This window comes from Myotis nattereri (assembly GCF_964212035.1).
Source record: "Myotis nattereri genome assembly, chromosome: 1".
NCBI lineage: Eukaryota > Metazoa > Chordata > Mammalia > Chiroptera > Vespertilionidae > Myotis > Myotis nattereri.
In genome coordinates, this window is record NC_138075.1 from 173,945,696 (window position 1) to 173,964,685 (window position 18,990).

Here is an 18,990-nt window from a genome sequence, read left to right on the forward strand (position 1 = left end):
CGTGGCTCATTCAACACCTGCACGGTTTTTTCCACAGCACCAGTATTCTCTCATTAGAGGGTAAGCTCCATGAAGTCACAGTTTCTTTTTTGTCTGTGCTAATTGCCGAATCCCTTAATTCCATAACAGGGCCTGAAATCTATAAACACGTGTTGGTTAAATAAATATTTAATTTTTTAAATTTAATTTAATTAAATAAATATTTAATTAAATATTTAAGAAATAGTGAACAACGGTGCTTGCATAGGTAATGTAAGCTGGTGTAAATGAATAAGGAGGTATAGACTTTAATTCTTTGTAAAATCAGAGATAAAAAATCACAAAGGAAATTCTCAGGCTACATTTACATGCTGCCAGCAGAACTGAGTGAATATGCTCGTATGTGTTGTTTCTGTGAAAGTAAAACTACTTTCTTTAAGAGAGCTAAAACGCCAATCGGAAACACATTACTCACTCCTAACTAGTATTCCTGGCGGGAGGAGTGAAGTAAAGCATGGAGATGAAGAAACAGTAGCTTTATTTAAGGTCTACCCAACTGTCTAATTCAAGCTAAATTTATTCAGTGGTTAGGTGGCCACAGTAGGAATTACTGGAATGACAAACATTTATGCTACAATTGTCCATGTACTACCCAAGATGTCTTTATGCAGGAATATCTGCTACTTAAAGATTTTTAAAAAACAGTTTTATTGAGTCTACTTAAAGGTTTGATTTTTAAAAAATGAGTCTCCAGTGCATGGTCTCTGAGCCATTCTGTGCTATCGCTAAGCGAAGATGGATGATCACATTAAAAGCCCAGTATTCTCATTTTCATTTTAATACAGTATGTACTGGAGGAAACTGGCAGAATTCAAGAAGAGGTCACATTTAAACTTATATCAGATAAAAAATAATAGGTGGCATTAGTTCCATTGAAATGGGAACCAAGAAATCACTGGCATTTTTTTTTTTTTTTTTTTTTTGAGAACTACATTGATACGATCATGGAAAGGGTCCAGGCCTGCATTCCAACCAGGAGATAAGCCTTAGAAAATGGAAAGATTTATTTTCCTCACCTGAATATCTTCTAGGGTCATTGCTCTTACGACAAAGCCCTTCAGCGGCTGCATTTTCACCAGTGCCAGCCGGAGCCTGTTGCTGACCATTGTCGTTCTGCCAAGGATGTTAGGCCAGTAGCGCTGGCATTTGACTTTTTCCCCTTCTACCTCTTGGGTCATCATGGCGATCACTGTGGACTTCTGTTCCCAAATCATCTGCCAGAAATCGCCAACGGTTGTAGGGAGAGGTCCTTGGCAGGCAATGTAAACGAACTCTTCCTTCCCCACTGGTATCTTAATGAAGCTGGCGTTGATATATCCACCTTCATCTCCGAGAGGCACTCTTGTAGCATCATCTGTGAATTTACCACCACAAGACAGAGCCATCTATCTCATGCATTTTTAAACAAGAGCTTTATAAACAGGGTGAGTCAAAGATGATGACAAATTCCTCATAACCATAGACAAAATCACAAACATCTCAATACAGGTATATTTTCAAATTGTAGGATAAATCATTTTATATTTACTCAAACATTTATGCTACAATTGTCCATGTATGCTATAAGTTGCCATCTTAATGTGCAACATATTATTTACATAGATCTGGCTGAAGATATTAAAATTAATAAATTAATGAATGCATTTAGAAGTTCTTAACTAACTAGAGAAACAAATACAACTTTGGTACTTCTTTTCCATCCTTAGTTTTAATGATGACAATAATAATGAATTTAATAATGAAGGACAATGCTGAAAAAATATCTCATAAGACAAAAATAAGTATCACTGTGAAACTGTTAAAGTACTTATTACAAATATAGGGTGTCCCAAAAACATGTATACAAACTTCAAAGGCTGATAGCTCAGTTGACGTTTCTTTCTTTTCAGCCAGAGTAAGCTCTGAACAAAGGAAATGCATCCTAAAAGGCTACTGGAATTTGAAAACACAGTTGAAGTACAAACACTGCCTTTATAATTATTCAAAGTGTGTATATACTTCTTTGGGGGGATACAGAGTGTCCCCCAACAATGTATACACACTTTAAGAGCTGATAACTCACTTAATTTTCACTCCTTTTCAGGTTAAACTGATTTGAAATAATAGGTGAAGCCTGATTAAGCTATGACAAAGACATTTTATCCATTAGACTTTTTAATGGTGATATATAAAAGATAAAGTTTATGGTACAAAACCGGCAATAGTTGACAGATTGGGGTGCACAAATACAGAACGAATTGATTCTTGGTGTTTGCAATTCCACTGCTTCGCATTATCAGCAGTGCCTGGACCCCAGTGGTCATCAGTTTGAAAACAGGCATTGTAAAAAAAAAAAAAAATTCATTTCTGTAGATTCTTTTACATTTTGAAAATGAACTGAATGTTAATAAACACTGATTTTGTAATCATTCAAAGTATGTATACATTTTCTGGGACACCTATATAATTGGCAAAATTAACTCTTCCTCATGTAATTAAGCTATATTCTTTTAAATAAGCAGCCAAAATAATAAACACAATAAAAAGGGAGCTCACTTTATTCTCTAGGCATACAGACTCTTGTCTTTGTCTGACTGTAATTTCATATAGTCAAAATATAAACTTTCAAAACAGGCTGCCCCAGTGAAAAGTATATATAAGCTGTCTTATCCAAGATAATTAATTTGTATGTATTTATACATTAGAAGTTATTTCTCCTTCAAATATTTATAAACTTAACTGGTAATTTCTGTGACTCCCAAACTATGACTCTTAGTAATGGGTTTCAAAACCCTCCATTGATTGCCCTTCTATTCCTTGACTTGTAACTCTTAGTCCTAGAAACAAACCCACTCAGCAGTTCTGAGCTCATGACTTATCCCACTCTGACTCTGAGATTAATAGCCATTTTCTTTCTCACTCTCTCTTTTTTTTGCCTGAAATAATTCCCATATACTTTATGCCAAACCATATCTATTCCATTTTAAAGTGCTAAGATTCACTTCTTTTTTTTTAAAAAAAATATTTTTATTGATTTCAGAGAGGAAGGAAGAGGGAGAGAGAGATAGAAACATCAATGATGAGAATCATTGATTGGCTGCCACCTGCACGCCCCCTACTGGGGATTGAGCATGCAACCTGGGCATGTCCCCTTGACCAGAATGGAATCAGAACCCTTCAGTCCTCAGGCCAGTACTCTATTCACTGAGCCAAACCAGCTAGGGCCTAAGATTCACTTCTTAAAAGAAATTTCCCAAAATGAATTTTGTATTCTCCATCTTGATAGAAAAAATGCAATTGTATTATTATTTATTGTATGATTTGTCATTATTAGTTCAGTTATTTCTCCTTGGATTTATGGCAAAGATAGGGTCAGTGTGTCATATGGTATAATCCTGTGGTTGGCAAACTGCAGCTCGCGAGCCACATGCGGCTCTTTGGCCCCTTGACTGTGGCTCTTCCTAAGCCTCAGAAGTACCCTAATTAAGTTAATAACAATGTACCTACCTATATAGTTTAAGTTTAAAAAATTTGGCTCTCAAAAGAAATTTCAATTGTTGTACTGTTGATATTTGGCTCTGTTGACTAATGAGTTTGCCGACCACTGGTATAATCCATTGTGCTAATATATATACAAATATGGCTGATACTTTTTATAAGAAATTGCTAGACATTAATATTTTGGCTACCTACATATATTTATATATAATTTTTTTTTAATATATTTTATTGATATTTTACAGAGAGGAGGGGAGAGAGATAGAGAGTCAGAAACACCGATGAGAGAGAAACATCGATCAGCTGCCTCCTGCACATCTCCTGCTGGAGATGTGCCCACAACCCAGGTACATGCCCTTGACCGGAATCGAACCTGGGACCTTTCAGTCCGCTAGCCGACGCTCTATCCACTGAGCCAAACCAGTTTCGGCTATATATAATTTTTTAAAAATCAAATGTTTGATAATGAGTCAAACTTGGGTAAAAAGATTTTTTTTCCCCTTCTGGTACGTGAAATAATGCAACCTGGTGGTACCACTCTGCCACATGCATATACTAGTATATAGCTATTATGTACCACAGACATTTCTCTAAACTTATAAGTGGGATAAAGAGATGTTGATTGTGACATATGAACTAAGAAATTGTTCAACCCAAAGACAATTGATACTGTTAAAAAGACTTAAAAATACTGATTTAGCATCACTGATTATTTTCTGACTAGAGGCTCAGTGCACAAAATTCGTGCGGGGGGGGGGGGGGTGGTGGTGTCCCCTCAGCCCAGCCTGCACCCTCTCCGGGACTCCTCAGAGGATGTCCGACTGCTGGTTTAGGCCTGATCCCAGGATCAGGCCTAAACCGGCAGTCAGACATCCCTCTCACAATCCTGGACTGCTGGCTCCTAACCACTCACCAGCCTGGTAGCCCCTAACTGTACCCTCCCCCCACCCGCTGGCCTGATCACACCTCACTGCCTCTGTGTGCCAGCCTGATTGCCCCTAACTGCCCCCCCCGCAGGCCTGTTTGCCCCCAACTGGTCCCTCCCTGCTGGCCTGGTTGCTCCTAACTTCCCCCTCCCCCGCAGGCCTGGTCACCTCTTACTGCCCCCCGCTGCTGGCCTGGTCACCCCCAACTGTCCCCCTGCCAGCCTGGTTGCCTCTTACAACACCCCCTGCTGGCCTGGTTGCCCACAACTGCCCCCCCCCCCCTGCCAGCCTGGTCACACCCCTCATGGCCCCCCCACCAACCTGGTCACCCCACGCAGCCTGCTGTTCAGTCGTTTGGTAGTCCCTCACTAACCCCCTGTTGGCCTGATCACCCCATGCAGCCTGCTGTTTAGTCGTTTGGTTGTCCCTCACTAACCCCCTTGCCGGCCTGGTCGTAGGCAGCCATCTTGTGAGGGTGTGATGGTCAATTTGCATACCACCCCTTTATTATATAGGATACAATGCTAGTAATAATTCATGAGTGTCTGAAGAATTATTTAATATTTCTCTAATTGATTTTCAGAATACATAGATAATTTTAAAAGGAATTCACACTGTATACTTACATTTTTTGTTACTAATATAAATCTTTGTGCACTTAAGTAAGAGATAGATAGGCTAGTATGAAGCCAAATTAGAACTTACAGGGAAGTATATTTTTATATCGGTTCTTCCTTCTGTTTTCCTTAGTTTGTCCAATTAGACACTGATCCAAAGGTTTTAATTCTTGAAGATTCTGAAGGCAAAAAAGAAATAAGGTTAAATCTGTTGAGATTAGCAAGTGTTTAGGGTGCAAAACTGGCTATTGATCAGGGAAGGCTTTGAGTGTTAAAAAATAGATATGTCTCGCTCGACCAGAGTGGCTCAGTGGTTGAGCGTTGACCTATGAACCAGGAGGTCATGGTTCAATTCCTGGTCAGGGCATATACCCAGGTTGCAGGCTTGATCCCCAGTGTGGGGCATGTAGAAGGCAGCTGATCAATGATTCTCTCTCATCATTGATGTTTCTATGTCTTTCTCCCTCTCCCTTCCTCTCTGAAATCAATAAAAATATATTTTAAAAAAAGAAAAGAAATAGCTATGTCTTGTCAAGATAAATAAGCCTAAATTACCAATACTAATTTGATGCACCAATTGTTAAAATATATTGTTGGAAATATCTTTTACATGTTGTAGTCAACTAACTTTGTGAGGTACCACTTTATACCTTATTTTAAATTCAGTTTAAAGATGTCTATAATTATAATTTAGAAAAAAATACAAGTTATAAAACCAACTTTGGCTTAAAGCTGGAGCAGAGTTTCTTGACAATATTGTCTGTGGGGTCATAGAATATTCCATATAGTAGAGCTGTAGTTAGACAGTATTATGTTCTAAAGTCAACTTTTTTTCACTTTTTATTCCATCCATCCATCCACACATTCACCAAATATATACTGAAAATGCCCACTGTATATGTAAGGCACTGTAATAAGTATTGGGAATATAGTTGTGAGAGAAAAAATATGATTTTGGCTCTCCTGGAGCTTATACCCTATTGGGAAAAGAAGGCAGTAAAGAAGTAAATAAGCAAATACTGTGATCTATGCTATGAAGAAATTAATAAGCTGCTGTGATAGAGAAAAATAAAGGACTTTATAAAATAGGGTTGTGATAGCAGATCTCTAACATTTATTTATTTTTTTAAATTGATCTTAGAGAGAGAAAGGAAGGGAGAGAGGGAGAGAGAGGGGGAGAGAGAGACATTGATCGGTTGCCTCCCCCATGTGTCTTGACTAGGATTGAAAACATCACCTTTTGGTATATGGGAAGACACTCCAACCAATTGAGCCACACCAGCTAGGGCAAGGTTGCTAACATTTAAACTTAAGACCATAAAAAAGAAATATTTTCTGGAAAAATGGAGGGGAACAGTATATTCTTGGAGCTGTTAAATTAGAAACTGTTGCTAATGGTGAACCACATTTATAGTGTATTAATTATGCAGTCTAGTGGATGGTTGGACTTAAAAAAAACCCACCACCACAAAAAATACTTTATCTCTACATATGAGGAGGGGAGAATAATCTTCAGGGAGACTTATCAAGCTCCAAAGTGGCTAAAGAGATCCCTTTAAATCAATACTATGTTTTAGGATCCTAATTTAAAAATATAATTTACTACTAGATATGATGAGATGATGGTGCTTTTTGAGATGGTGGCGCTTTTTAAAAAAAAAATTTAATTTATTTTTTTATTTATTGTCTAAAGATTTACATATGTCTCCTTTTTCCCTGATTGACCCCCCATCCCAATCCATTCCCACTCCAGGCAAGCCCCCACCCCCTCAGTGGATGGTGGTGCTTTTATAGTTGGAAGTTAAGTTGTAAAATAACAGACATTTTTGGAATTTTCAAAATTTCTTCTAACCTTGAATACAATTTTATTTGAGAAAGAAAAACCATTTGCAGAAGCTACTTACCTCCAACTCCTTAGAAGGAATTCCTTGATCTAGTAAACCCCGCAGCATTCGAATGACTGATTTCAACTTGGTACCAGTGTATTTACCAGAGGGAAGCACTTTGACGATGGGAAGTGCAGTGAGCTCCTCATTTGTCAGAAAAGGATGATCTAATAAGAGTTCAGCAGTTGATTAAAAAAATAATCCCCGCCCCCGCACCCCCCCAACTGATTTAGCCAATAAGGGAACTAAATTTAGTATATTTTCACCTCATGTATTTTTATATGAGTGAGAGAATCTTTAGAATTAATAAGGCACTAGAATTAATTGGTAGGCAGATAAGTACAATCAACACAAGAAAATCTTGGCCACAGCAAGGCCCTTGTACTCAACTTTCAAGGAAACACCTCACTGACTATTCAGAAATTCTTAAGGCTCTTGACTCAAATGGCACTGTTTTCTTGATGAAACTGTATTTAGTTCTACTATTATTTTGCATTTAATGAGTTTCCTAGCACATGGGGAAAAGAGGAAGGGAGGTCCAGAAATCCCTTCCAATGCGGCAATGCACTGGTAAACACTGATGCCCCCACCTACTCACTCTGGGTACTTAGTGTCAGTGTCTCTGGTATTGGATAGTTTTCTCCATGCAAATGAAGCCTTGGGGCCTTCAGGAACTTATCTAAAAAGTGCTATCAGTGCCTTAGAATAGGCATGTTTCTAATTTAGCACCTGGTCTATGGAAAGTGCTTATAAAGGAAGGTAGTTATTCTGAAAAAAGCTGCAGAGATATCTTGCAATAGACTGCACAAGTGTAGCTTTAATTATGTCAATCAGTTGATTAAAGTATTCTGATGATGCAGCTAACACACAGGCAATAGTCATTCTAGGCACCGTGGGGCACACAAAGCTGTACAAGATACCTCAAGAAGCTTAACATCTGGCTGGGGTGAAGGCTAATTTTGAGTACAAAATTCACTCATATGAAATAACCGTGAACCTTCACAGAGCTGAGTGTGAGTGCAACAGGAGCTTAAAGGTTAAAGAGCACGGGCTACAGGAGTTGATGAGCTCTGTCACTGACAACAGTCTACCTAGATCCAAAAGTATTCATTCACTTCTTTAATTTCTTTTTTAACTAAAACTTCAAATTACAAAACCATGGTATTTCATTGCGTCAGTATAACATTTCCTTATATGAACGAAAAAGAGAAATGCAACTCTGGATAAGAAGCTCATTTCTCCACTGACTCAGTTATAAACGAGAGAAGCAGTCAGTGATAGGAAGGACAGACCAACGGACTCTAAGAGCCAGCTCTTAAAAAACGAGGTTGAGATTCAAGCGTAATACATTCCTACCTTTGAGCCATCTTACCTATTTTACTGTAAATAAACTGTGCTCCTTCTCATTTCAGAATGGCAAAATTGTGACTTTGTGTTTCCATTTATAGTTATACATTTATTTGTTTGTTTTACTCCAAGCCACTGAGAATTTTCACCTACAACTGTGTAAACTTCTGGTTACATAAATGAATGTTGACGTTTGCTATGTGATTTAACTTTATGTATAGAACCAAGTAATGTTCACATGTGGTGAAATAACATATCCATATATTCTGAAAATATAATTTTCAAACACTTATTTTTTCTATCCACTGAGTTTGATGAAAAAATTGCTAATAAAATTCTTGCCTTTATTGGAATCTTCGTGGTTTATTGCTTCTATTGGCAATTCATCACTCCCCCATGTTATTTCATCATCATCAGTCCTCCTTTCTTGTGAATTTTGAATTAATCTATGAAAATAAACAAATTTACAATATTTTCTTCAATTCTTCCATAATATATATAAATATTATGTCCTAGAACCACTCATTTCCTCTATAATTATGATGGTAGTTAAAAATAAATTATCTGATTAAAAAACCCAAATCCACAATTCTTAAAATTTCCCCTCAAACAAATCCCAAGTCTCTGAACCTCAGAGTGAAGAAGCCCTTGTAGGGATAGAGAAGGTGGTGGTTTGTTCTGCCTGGATGACTGAACACACCTGTGTCAGTACAGCTCTCTCATTTTTTAACAGCTGCACCACTGGACTGTACGGATGCACCTTCCTAACTTTCGAAGTCCCTACTGATGAACATTATTCTTTTGCTTCAGCCAGGAGCTGGCAGGACACTCTTGTCTCTGGGCACTTGATCAAAGCTATAAAGCTCAGTACAGTTCTCATTATTCTAGGGGTGCACAGTAGAGGCCCTCTCCCTGGTAAGGTAAATGGCTAGAAAGACAAATTAGGTAGGAGAATAATGCTTAGCACTAAGATGAGATGAAAAAGGATAATGTAAAAGCCTGAACAAAGTACATTTGTCTAGTGCACCCCAAAATGTCAATGACCAGGAAGTATGCTGCTTAGGGTGAATGCTTTCCTCTGCTTCAATCAATGGTCACATTAACATTAAATTTGCAAGTGCTATGTTCATGAGGTTGCTTTCATCTTCTAGAAGTACATTTTGTCTTCAAGGATGTATTCTGGAGATCCGTCCATTAGGCATTCTATTCTCTTCTTTCTGATTCTTTTGAACAGCTCCTTAGCATTTCATTGTGGAGTATGTGCCAATTTATTTGGTGTCTATTATGGTTTTATTTTACTACTATAAACAATATTGCAAAGGATATTGTTATAGAAATGTCTTTCCACACAAATTGGTAGTGGGACCAATTCATAGAAATAAAATTGCTAGGTCGAAGAGTATGTTTCAGTTCTTTGAATTTATGACATTGACCATTTGTATGCATTAAGAAAGAAATAATATTGTGTATTTTAACTGTAGGACCTATTACGATTTCAGAGATGTTAAAATAAAAGTGTATCTAAGAATTAATAACATGCAAATAAAACTTTTATGTTAATAGTGTTTCCAATTACTACCTAAAGTACATTAATTGACCCCTACTCCTTCCTCCCCTTGCCCTGACAGTTATTGGCAGCTGCCCCAGATATTTGCTAATCTTATAAGTATAAAATTGTATGCATTTCTACATTAATACACACCCCCTTGTCTAACTTGACATAGTGAAATATTCACTATCAATTTGCTTTTCTAGGAAAATGCAAATATGTAGCTCCCTGTGGCTGTTTGGTTATTGCCTGGTATGAAGCAAAATTTATGTACAACCACTATGTTGGCTAACAATATATACAACTTTTCTTGATCTATCATTTAATGTTACAAAAAATCTTATTTTATATTAGAAATTGTTTTCAAAAAGAAAAAAAAATAGTGGAATTTAAAAATGTTCCTTCTTTGGTTTTGTTTTCTTATTAAAATAAATAATTTATAAAGTATAGAAAAACAGAAACAGAAAGTGAAGTTACCTATAATCACACCAGAAGATAATCAAATGTCATCATTGTTGGCACATTCCTTTTAGACCCTTGTCCCAGTATGCTCAAGAGAATGCTCTTTTGGAGCAATGTTATAACAAACATATTGTCACATGTCACTAGAACCTCTTGTTAAAACTATTTTTAAAAAATTATTTATTTTTTAATTTTCACCCAAGGATGTTTTTATTGTTGCTTTTTTTAGAGAGAGAGGAATGGACAGAGAAAAACACTGATTTGTTGCCTCCCATATGTGCCCCAACTAGGGATCGAACCCGCAACCTAGTTACGTGCCCTGACTCAGAATCAAACCTGCAACCTTTTGGTGTATGGGACGATAATCCAACCAATTGAGCCACCTGGTCAGGGCTTATAATAATATTTTTAAAACAGTCTTAATATTCAGCCATAGTTCCATAATTTAAATAACAATTCTTATTTTTCTGGAAAAGAAAATTTTAATTTAAAAATAAATAAAAGGAAATCTTCAGAGCACTTCTAAAATAAGTATGGAATTGTTATAAATACTTAAAATTACTTTCTTACCTTTCACTTTTTTCTTTCTCTTCACAATATTCTTCACAGCCATTCATTTTGGTAGACTACAATAAAGAAAAATCACATTAGCCCAATGTAAAAAAATAAATAAATTAAACACTCTCATAATGTTCACATTTTTCCTGTGAATTATTTCCTATATGTACTGTTATTGCTCACCTTCACATTACAAAGTCACTTATAAAAACATAATTTATGGAGTGACATCAGAGGAATGGTGGTGTGAGTAAGAGTGTATTTCTTCTTCTCCCCCTGAAATTTCAACAAGTTAACCAACGATAATTCAATAAAGAAATCCCTGCTCAACACAGGCCCATGCCTGAGAGACCGGCGCACTAAAACATCTAAAGGTGGGCAACCAAGAAAAAATGGAGAAACGAGAAGGGAGGAAAGTGCAGATGGCCCACAGCTGTAGCCCTGCAACTAGGAGCTTGAGCTTGTGGCTTGGCCGGTTGGGAGAGGGGAGAAAGCTGGCAGTAGCAGATGCTTCCTTCAGCTGGGAGGAACAGAGAGCTGTGGGGTGGGTGGGCAGCCCAGCAAAGAGAGTGGCAAGGGAGTAAGCAAAGGAGGACAGCAAATACCATGGAGAACCATAGCAATGAGGATGACCAAAAAGAAAATGAAAAAACTCCAGAAAGCAAGCTGGAACACATGGAAATATGTGATATAAATGACAGAGATTTCAAGATTGCAGTTCTGAAAATACAACGAGATGCAAAAAAATACCAACAGGCAACTCAGTGCACATCAGAATTTCATCCGAATTCTCATCAGAAACTCTACAAGCCAGAAGAGAGTGGAACCAAATATTCAAATGTCTGCAAGATAAAGTACTAGCCAAGAATAATATATCCAGCAAAATTATCCTTTAAATATGAAGGAGAAATAAAGATGTTCCCAGACATACAGAAGCTGAGGGACTTTATCACCAGAAAACCTCCATTGCAGAAAATACTCAAGGGAGTTATTCTACCTGAAACAAAGAACATAAGGTCACAGCAATACAAGTAAGATCACCAAAAAACTTATAGCATTAAAAGGGATAATTTGTGACAACAAAAACATAAAAGGGGCAGGTTGGGGGTGTGGAATGTATGAACTGGCAAAGGAAGATGAAGATCAGATGCACTCAAAAGGAAAAAACTATGGTATATATGGAACTTCTTCTTTTTTTTTAACCTAATGGTAACCACATCAGGACACATAGCTACAAAAAACAAGAGTCAGAGGAAAGATGTATGGCATACCACCAAACAATGACAACAGACAGAAACATAAAGGAAAAGAACCAATGGAGGCACAGAGCTACCAGAAAACAAAAGATAGCATAGCTATGGAAATCCTCATACATCAATAATTACCCTAAATGTAAATGGTCTGAATTCACCAATAAGGAGGCACAGAGTAGCGAGTGGATCAAAAAACAAAACCCAACCATATGCTGACTATAAGAGATTCATCTAAGCTGCACAGACAAAGGTAGATTCAAAGTAAAAGGGTGGAAAATGATTATCCAAGCAAATAACATCCAGAGAAAAGCAGGTGTAGCCATAATTATATCTGACAAAATAGATTTCAAGATAATAATGATAATAAGAGACAAAGATGGACACTTTATAATGACAAAGGGAACACTACATCAAGAAAATATAACAATTCTACAAGTTCAAGAAGATTGAAATCATATCAAGCATCTTCTCAGATCACAATGGAATATTTATAATAGCTAAGATCTGCAAACGGCCCATCAGTAGATGAGTGGATAAAAATAGCTGTGGTACATTTACATGGAATACTATGCAGCAGTAAAAAAGAAGGTTCTCTTACCCTTTGAAGAGCATGAAGGGACTTGGAGAGTATTATACTAAGCAAAATAAGCCAGTGAGAAAGAGAAGTATCACATGATCGCATTTATATGTGGAATCAAATGAACAAAATAAACTGATGAACAAAATAGAACAGAAGACATAGAACCATGGGACAGACTGTCGAATCTCAGAGAGAAGGCAGGGGTGGGTGGAAAGTCCTAATTTATTATTTTTAAGGATGGACTGACCCAAAATATCTTGAAATCTCAAGGCACAAATTTGTGGGAACTCTCTGTACTTTGGTGGTAGGACAATTTATATAATATTTCCAAATAACTGGTAGGAATATTCTACCTCTACAAAAGTTAATTTTAGGTTTGTCCTGGGTAGTTTTACATCCCAATTCTTCCATGTGAATTTTAGAATAATTTTTAACAAGCCACCCCTGACTCTAACATAAAAAGAAGACAAATATTTCATGGGACCGTATTTAATTTATGGGTGAATCTAGGAAGAACTTAACTTTTGGGTTTTTCTATCAAAGAACAAGGACTATTTTGCTTTAAGACTACTTTTATGCTTTGTGAAGTTTTAAAATTTTCCTAATACAGATCATATAGATCAGGGGTCCTCAAACTACGGTCCGCGGGCCACATGCAAATACAAATATTGTATTTGTTCCCGTTTTGTTTTTTTACTTCAAAATAAGATATGTGCAGTGTGCATAGGAATTTGTTCATAGTTTTTTTTTTTAAACTATAGTCTGGCTCTCCAATGGTCTGAGGGACAGTGAACTGGCCCCCTGTTTAAAAAGTTTGAGGACCCCTGATATAGATTTTTCATTGAATTTATATCTAGAACTATTGTTTTGAACTATTGTAAATGAACTTTTCTTTAATTATATTTCATAATTGGTTAAAGCAAAGACTGTGTTATGGACTGAATTGTGTGCCCCCAAAATACACAGGCCAAAGATCTAACCCCCAATGTGACTATGTTTGAAGACTGTGCCTTTGTGAAGGTAATTAAAGCTAAGTGAGGTCATAGGGATGGTTCTCTAATCCAAAGGGGCTGGTTTCTTATAAGAAGAGAAAGAGACACCAGGAGTGAACCAACGCAGAGGAATGGCAATGTGTGAGGTCACAGTGTGACAATGGCCGTCTACAAACCAAGGAGAGAGGTCTCACAAGAAGCCAACTTGCGGACACCTTGACCTTGTATTTCTAGCCTCCAGAACTGTGAGAAAATAAATTTGTTTTTTAAAAGACACCCAGTTTATGGTATTTTGGTATATAGCCCAAGCAGAAAAGGACAGACTTCAAACTGAAATCTGCAGAAACTAGACAAATAATAAAAACCTTTGAAATGCTGGGGTTGGGAGTGGTAGTGGTAAGCAGGGTTGGAAAATAGGAAATGGTAGGGTCTGTGGTGAAATAGTCATAGCATATTAGTAATCTAAATTTTGAAATTTAATTTTATCTTGTGAATTCTGAGTTTATAGTATAATATAAAGAAATAGGGCCTTAGCCGGTTTGGCTCAGTGGATAGAGCGTTGGCCTGCGGACTGAAGGGTCCCGAGTTAGATTCCGGTCAAGGGCACATGCCCACATTGTGGGCTCAATCCCCAGTTGGGGTTGTGCAGGAGGCTGCCAATCAATGATTCTCTCTCATTACTGATGTTTCTATTTCTCTCTCTTCCTTTCTCTCTGAAATTAATAAAAAATATTTAAAAAATAGGGCCCTAGCTGGTTTGGCTCACTGGATAGAGCGTCGGCCTGTGGACTGAAGTGTCCCAAGTTTGATTCTGGTCAGGGGCACATGCCCAGATTGTGGGCACAATCCCTAGTGGGGGGACATCCAGGAGGCAGCTGATCGATGATTCTCATCATTGATGTTTCTCTCTCCCTCTCCCTTCCTCGTTGAAATCAATAATTAATATATATATACATATGAATCTTTGTTGCTGTTGTTTATAATAAATATAGAATATAAAATTCATTAAGGTATATCTATGCAGTAGAATACTGGAAAAACATTAGAAATTATGAGACAGGTTTTATATACTAACTAGAGGCCCGGCGCATGAAATTCATGCGTGGGTATGGTCCCTAGACCTGGCCTATGATCAGGGTCATCTTCCCCAGCTGCTCGCAGCCAGACCTGCCACCCATCCCCAGTTCCTTGTTCACCATCAGGTGATGGGTGCCTGACAGCTGGGGGAAGGGACCGAGAGGTCAGCTGTTCCCACCTGCTCGCCGGCTTCACCCATGCTGCGGGTGGCTATCAGGTGATCGGAGCCTGCCAGCTGAGGAAAGGAACCAAGATATGGTCAGTGCACATCATAGGGACTGGTCCAGTGGTTGTTCTAATGTTAGGGTCAATTTGAATATTACCCTTTTATTATATAGGATAGAGGCCTGGTGCATGGGTGGGGGCCGACTGGCCTGCCCTGAAGGGGGCCCTGGATTGGGGTGGGGGCCGCCCCGGGGGGTGGGGTTGGCTGGGGCAAGGGGCCGTGGGGTTTGCAGGCCGGCCCCGCCCCTGATCAGGGTGGGGGTCCCCGCTGGGGAGCGGGGCCGGCCTGGGCAAGGGGTCGCGGGCAGTTTGCAGGTGGTTTGCAGGCCAACCACGCTCCTGGCTTTGTCAGGATGGATGTCCAGAAGACATCCAGTCTATCCAGTCTAATTAGCATATTACCCTTTTATTAGTATAGAACGTCAGCCTGTGGACTGAAGGGTCCCAGGTTTGATTCTGATCAAGGATACATGCCCGGATTGTAGGCTCGATCCCCAGTCAGGGGTGTGCAGTTATTAATTACTCTTTTATTAGTGGAAAGAAGATAATAATTATCAAGTGAAAACCAAATTTAGAACTATATGTTATAATTTATATTTAACAAAATCACTTCTCTTTCTCTCTTCCTCTCTTTTTTTGATTTGAGGAAACAAATCACCTATGAAGTGATCCTTTTACTGGGATAGGATGATGCTTAAGTGTAAAATAAAATTAACCTCCATTTTCACCCTAAATGTAATGTTTCAGTAAAATAGGCAAATAATCTCAGATGATGTCAACTTCTTTTTTTTAAAATTCAACAACATTTTATAATATACTAGAGGCCCGATGCATGATATTCATGCAAGGGGCTTGGCCCTCACAGCTGTGGTGGCTGCCTCGGCCCTCACAGTCCTGGCTTCGTCCAGAAGGTTGTCTGGAAGGTCGTTCTGCTGTCTGGTCTAAGTAGCATATTGTGCTTTTATTATTATAGATAGATACTGAGCACTAATTCTTATACAGCTTATTTTTACCAGTTTGGATCCAATTATTTCAATATGTTATGAACCAGTCAGGTGTCTAAATCTTTTTAAACAAGTCTCAATTGAAATCTAAAAGTAATCATAGCAAAAGCCATGGAATAATTGGAAGAATTAGATGTTTCTGTGCTAATTAAAAAACCAAGAATCCACGAGGGGAAGAAGGGAGCATTCAAAGATAAAAGCCAAGTTTTTTACCTAGGTGAGGTATTAACTGGATGAGATCTTGGATTTCTCAACATTTTGTTTTGTTTTTTTAGAGAAAGAGAGAGAGAGAGAGAGAGAGAGAGAGAGAGAGAGAGAGAGAGAGAGAGAGAGACACTTGTTATTCCATTTATTTTGCACTCGTAGGTTGATTCTTTTATTTTTTTATTTTTATTGATTTCAGAGAGGAAGGGAGAGTGAGTGAGAGAGACAGAAACATCAATGATGAGAGAGAATCATTGATTGGTTGCCTCCTGCACAACCCTGACTGGGGATCGAGCCCGCAACCCGGGCCTGTACCCTTGATCAGAATCAAACCTGGGACCCTTCAGTCTGCAGGCTGACGTTCTATCCACTGTGCCAAACTGACTAGGGCCATTGGTTGATTCTTGTATGTGCCCTGACTGGTGTAAAAATAATAACATAAAAAATTATCATTTGTGTGTGTGTGTGTGGCACCTTTTTTTTTTTTAAAAGAAAATTTCACCAAAGGAAATTAAGAGATTTATAGGTAAATTCTCTCTCCAAAATGAGTAAATGACATTAGTTCTCATGCTTAATGAGATTACTAAGCAGCCAACAGGATATTATCTTTATCTCATGTCTAAAAGGGAAATTGGGAGATAGAGAGAAGTAAGGCATCAGCAGAGACAGCAAGTTTTAAAGTAAGGAGATATAGAATTCTAACAAGATGGAATATCCTACAGTGTTTCTCTAGGTAGTACCCTTACCTCTGTAAAATCTTCAGGTAAAGGTGATCCATCACAGTCTGTATCTTCTGCTCTCTCTTCAGATAACTTTCCATTCGTTTTCAATGCACCTGCAAGAGAAATAAAGAAACCAAAAGGAGTTACAACACTCCCAGAGACCTTCTTGCACTCCTTAGTGTACCAACTGATTCCTTCGGGCCCATCTACCTGGAACACAGGCACCTGCTGCCGCATTAGTTTGGTTTAAAAGATTCTGGGCTTCCTCATCCACAACATCCAGCAGAGACTGGATAACTTCAGCTTCTTGAGGGTCGTCATAAATATCATCTTCCTGTACATCAGATTCTTGAAAAACAGCAATTTACATGGGGTTTTACTTTTAAAATATTGATATAAGAAAAAGACAATGTTTCAAATAGATTAAGGCAGGTCTTTCCAATTTTAAGCATCCACTTTGAAAAGTAGCCATGAACAGATAAGTAGTTGACACTAATAGGGGGCTAATCACTTTTAGTTCTAGAACTACTCTGGCTGCTCTGACAAAAGACCACACAAATGCACCCAACAAAGAATAAAATAATATTAGTGTCTGTGATACACCTTTTTATGAGACATTAATAATTTAATGCTTATTTTGTAAATTAATCCAAAATTATTAATTCATGAAAGAAACTCAAGAAATTATGTTACAAAGATTAAGGATATGATAGAGCAGCCCAAACATCTCCAAGAAAAAAATTTCTAAATTATTAAGTAGCCTGTAAATTGTTTCTTCAAAGAATGTGAGAAACACTATCAAACAAAACAGCTATCTTTTCAATCATTTAAAAATAGTTTTAATCTGAGAAATGAGAATGAATCCTGGACATTGGTACAGTAATGCAGTTAACAACAATTACTATTATATTGTTCTTTTATTTCTTTGAACAACAAATGGTCCTTTTAAAACCAACTATAAAAAAAAAAAACAAACTATAGGGACATGTAAGGCAAATAAGAGAGGATACCTAATATTTCTTTATTACCTGAATTATTAGAGCATTTAGAGAAACTGGATGACTGATTTGGAAAACTACCTTTGGACAGAATCAAATTTTCTGATCCCTTCATCTGAAAAGCAGAGCATTTTCCTTCAGGGTGCGAAACTTCTTCCCCATTAATCTAAAGCATAAAACCAAAGCAAATCATTAGTTTATGATTTTATTAACTTCCATGGTTAGGGAGGAACTGTACATTGCTCCTCAATGTCCTTCTCCCCCATTTCTTAGTACAAAATCCATTTTATATCTCCCCACCTTAGATGTATTTTTAGGAAGTACTAGTGCTATAAAATGTGCAATGGAAATGGAACTTTCCATCATCAAATGTGTCTGGAAATCCTAGATTAAACATTAAATCAATATTTTTACTCGAAGAATTCTCACAATGCTTACTAATATAAATTCTGGGTTGCCAAAAGAGAAATTTATTATGCAGTACTTCCTAAACTTATTTGACTGCAGAAATCTCTTTTTTGAGCCATATTTTATAGGACTTATCTTTCATAGAAATTTTTAGAAAAGTTCAATATGGTTACTAAACTTAGAAGTTGAGGGGAAGGGCGGAAAATCAACCCTTTAAGTATTTGTGAAACTGTTACACTGACATAAATTTCAGTTTAGTGATCTGATCAATTGTTAGGCATAAAGATTTTCAAATCTAGTCTAAATCTCATCTCAATTTAAGAAAAATAACAATGGCTCATAACTATAAAGTAATTATTTATAAGATATAACTTTCTATTTCAATGTAATTTGTGAAACATTTCATGGTTTCAGAAAGCCTATCGAAAAAATGATTTGGTGCCTTCGCTGGTTTGGCTCAGCGGAGAGCGTCAGCCTCCGGACTGAAGGGTCCTGGTTTGATTCCTGGTCAGGGCACTTGCCTGGTTGCAGGCTCGATCCCCAGTAAGGGGCGTGCAGAAGGCAGCAATCAATGATTGTCTCTCAGCATTGATGTCTATCTTTCCCTCTCCCTTCCTCTCTAAAATCAATAAAAATATATTAAAAAAGAAAAAGAAAAAATGATTT

General features: G+C 37.6%; 1 protein-coding gene across 1 annotated transcript in view; it reads right to left on the reverse strand.

The window, feature by feature from the left end:
* PTPN13 (protein tyrosine phosphatase non-receptor type 13) overlaps positions 1–18,990 on the reverse strand; it is a 205,838-nt gene that overhangs the window by 12,584 nt on the left and 174,264 nt on the right. The window contains exons 38-45 of the mRNA XM_081109984.1: positions 17,947–18,082; positions 17,129–17,266; positions 16,943–17,031; positions 10,874–10,929; positions 8,635–8,738; positions 6,964–7,112; positions 5,148–5,238; positions 1,056–1,393 (exon numbers count right to left, since the gene is read on the reverse strand). Coding sequence (XP_080966110.1) covers positions 1,056–1,393; positions 5,148–5,238; positions 6,964–7,112; positions 8,635–8,738; positions 10,874–10,929; positions 16,943–17,031; positions 17,129–17,266; positions 17,947–18,082 — 1,101 coding nt within the window. The remainder of the gene's footprint in view (positions 1–1,055; positions 1,394–5,147; positions 5,239–6,963; positions 7,113–8,634; positions 8,739–10,873; positions 10,930–16,942; positions 17,032–17,128; positions 17,267–17,946; positions 18,083–18,990) is intronic.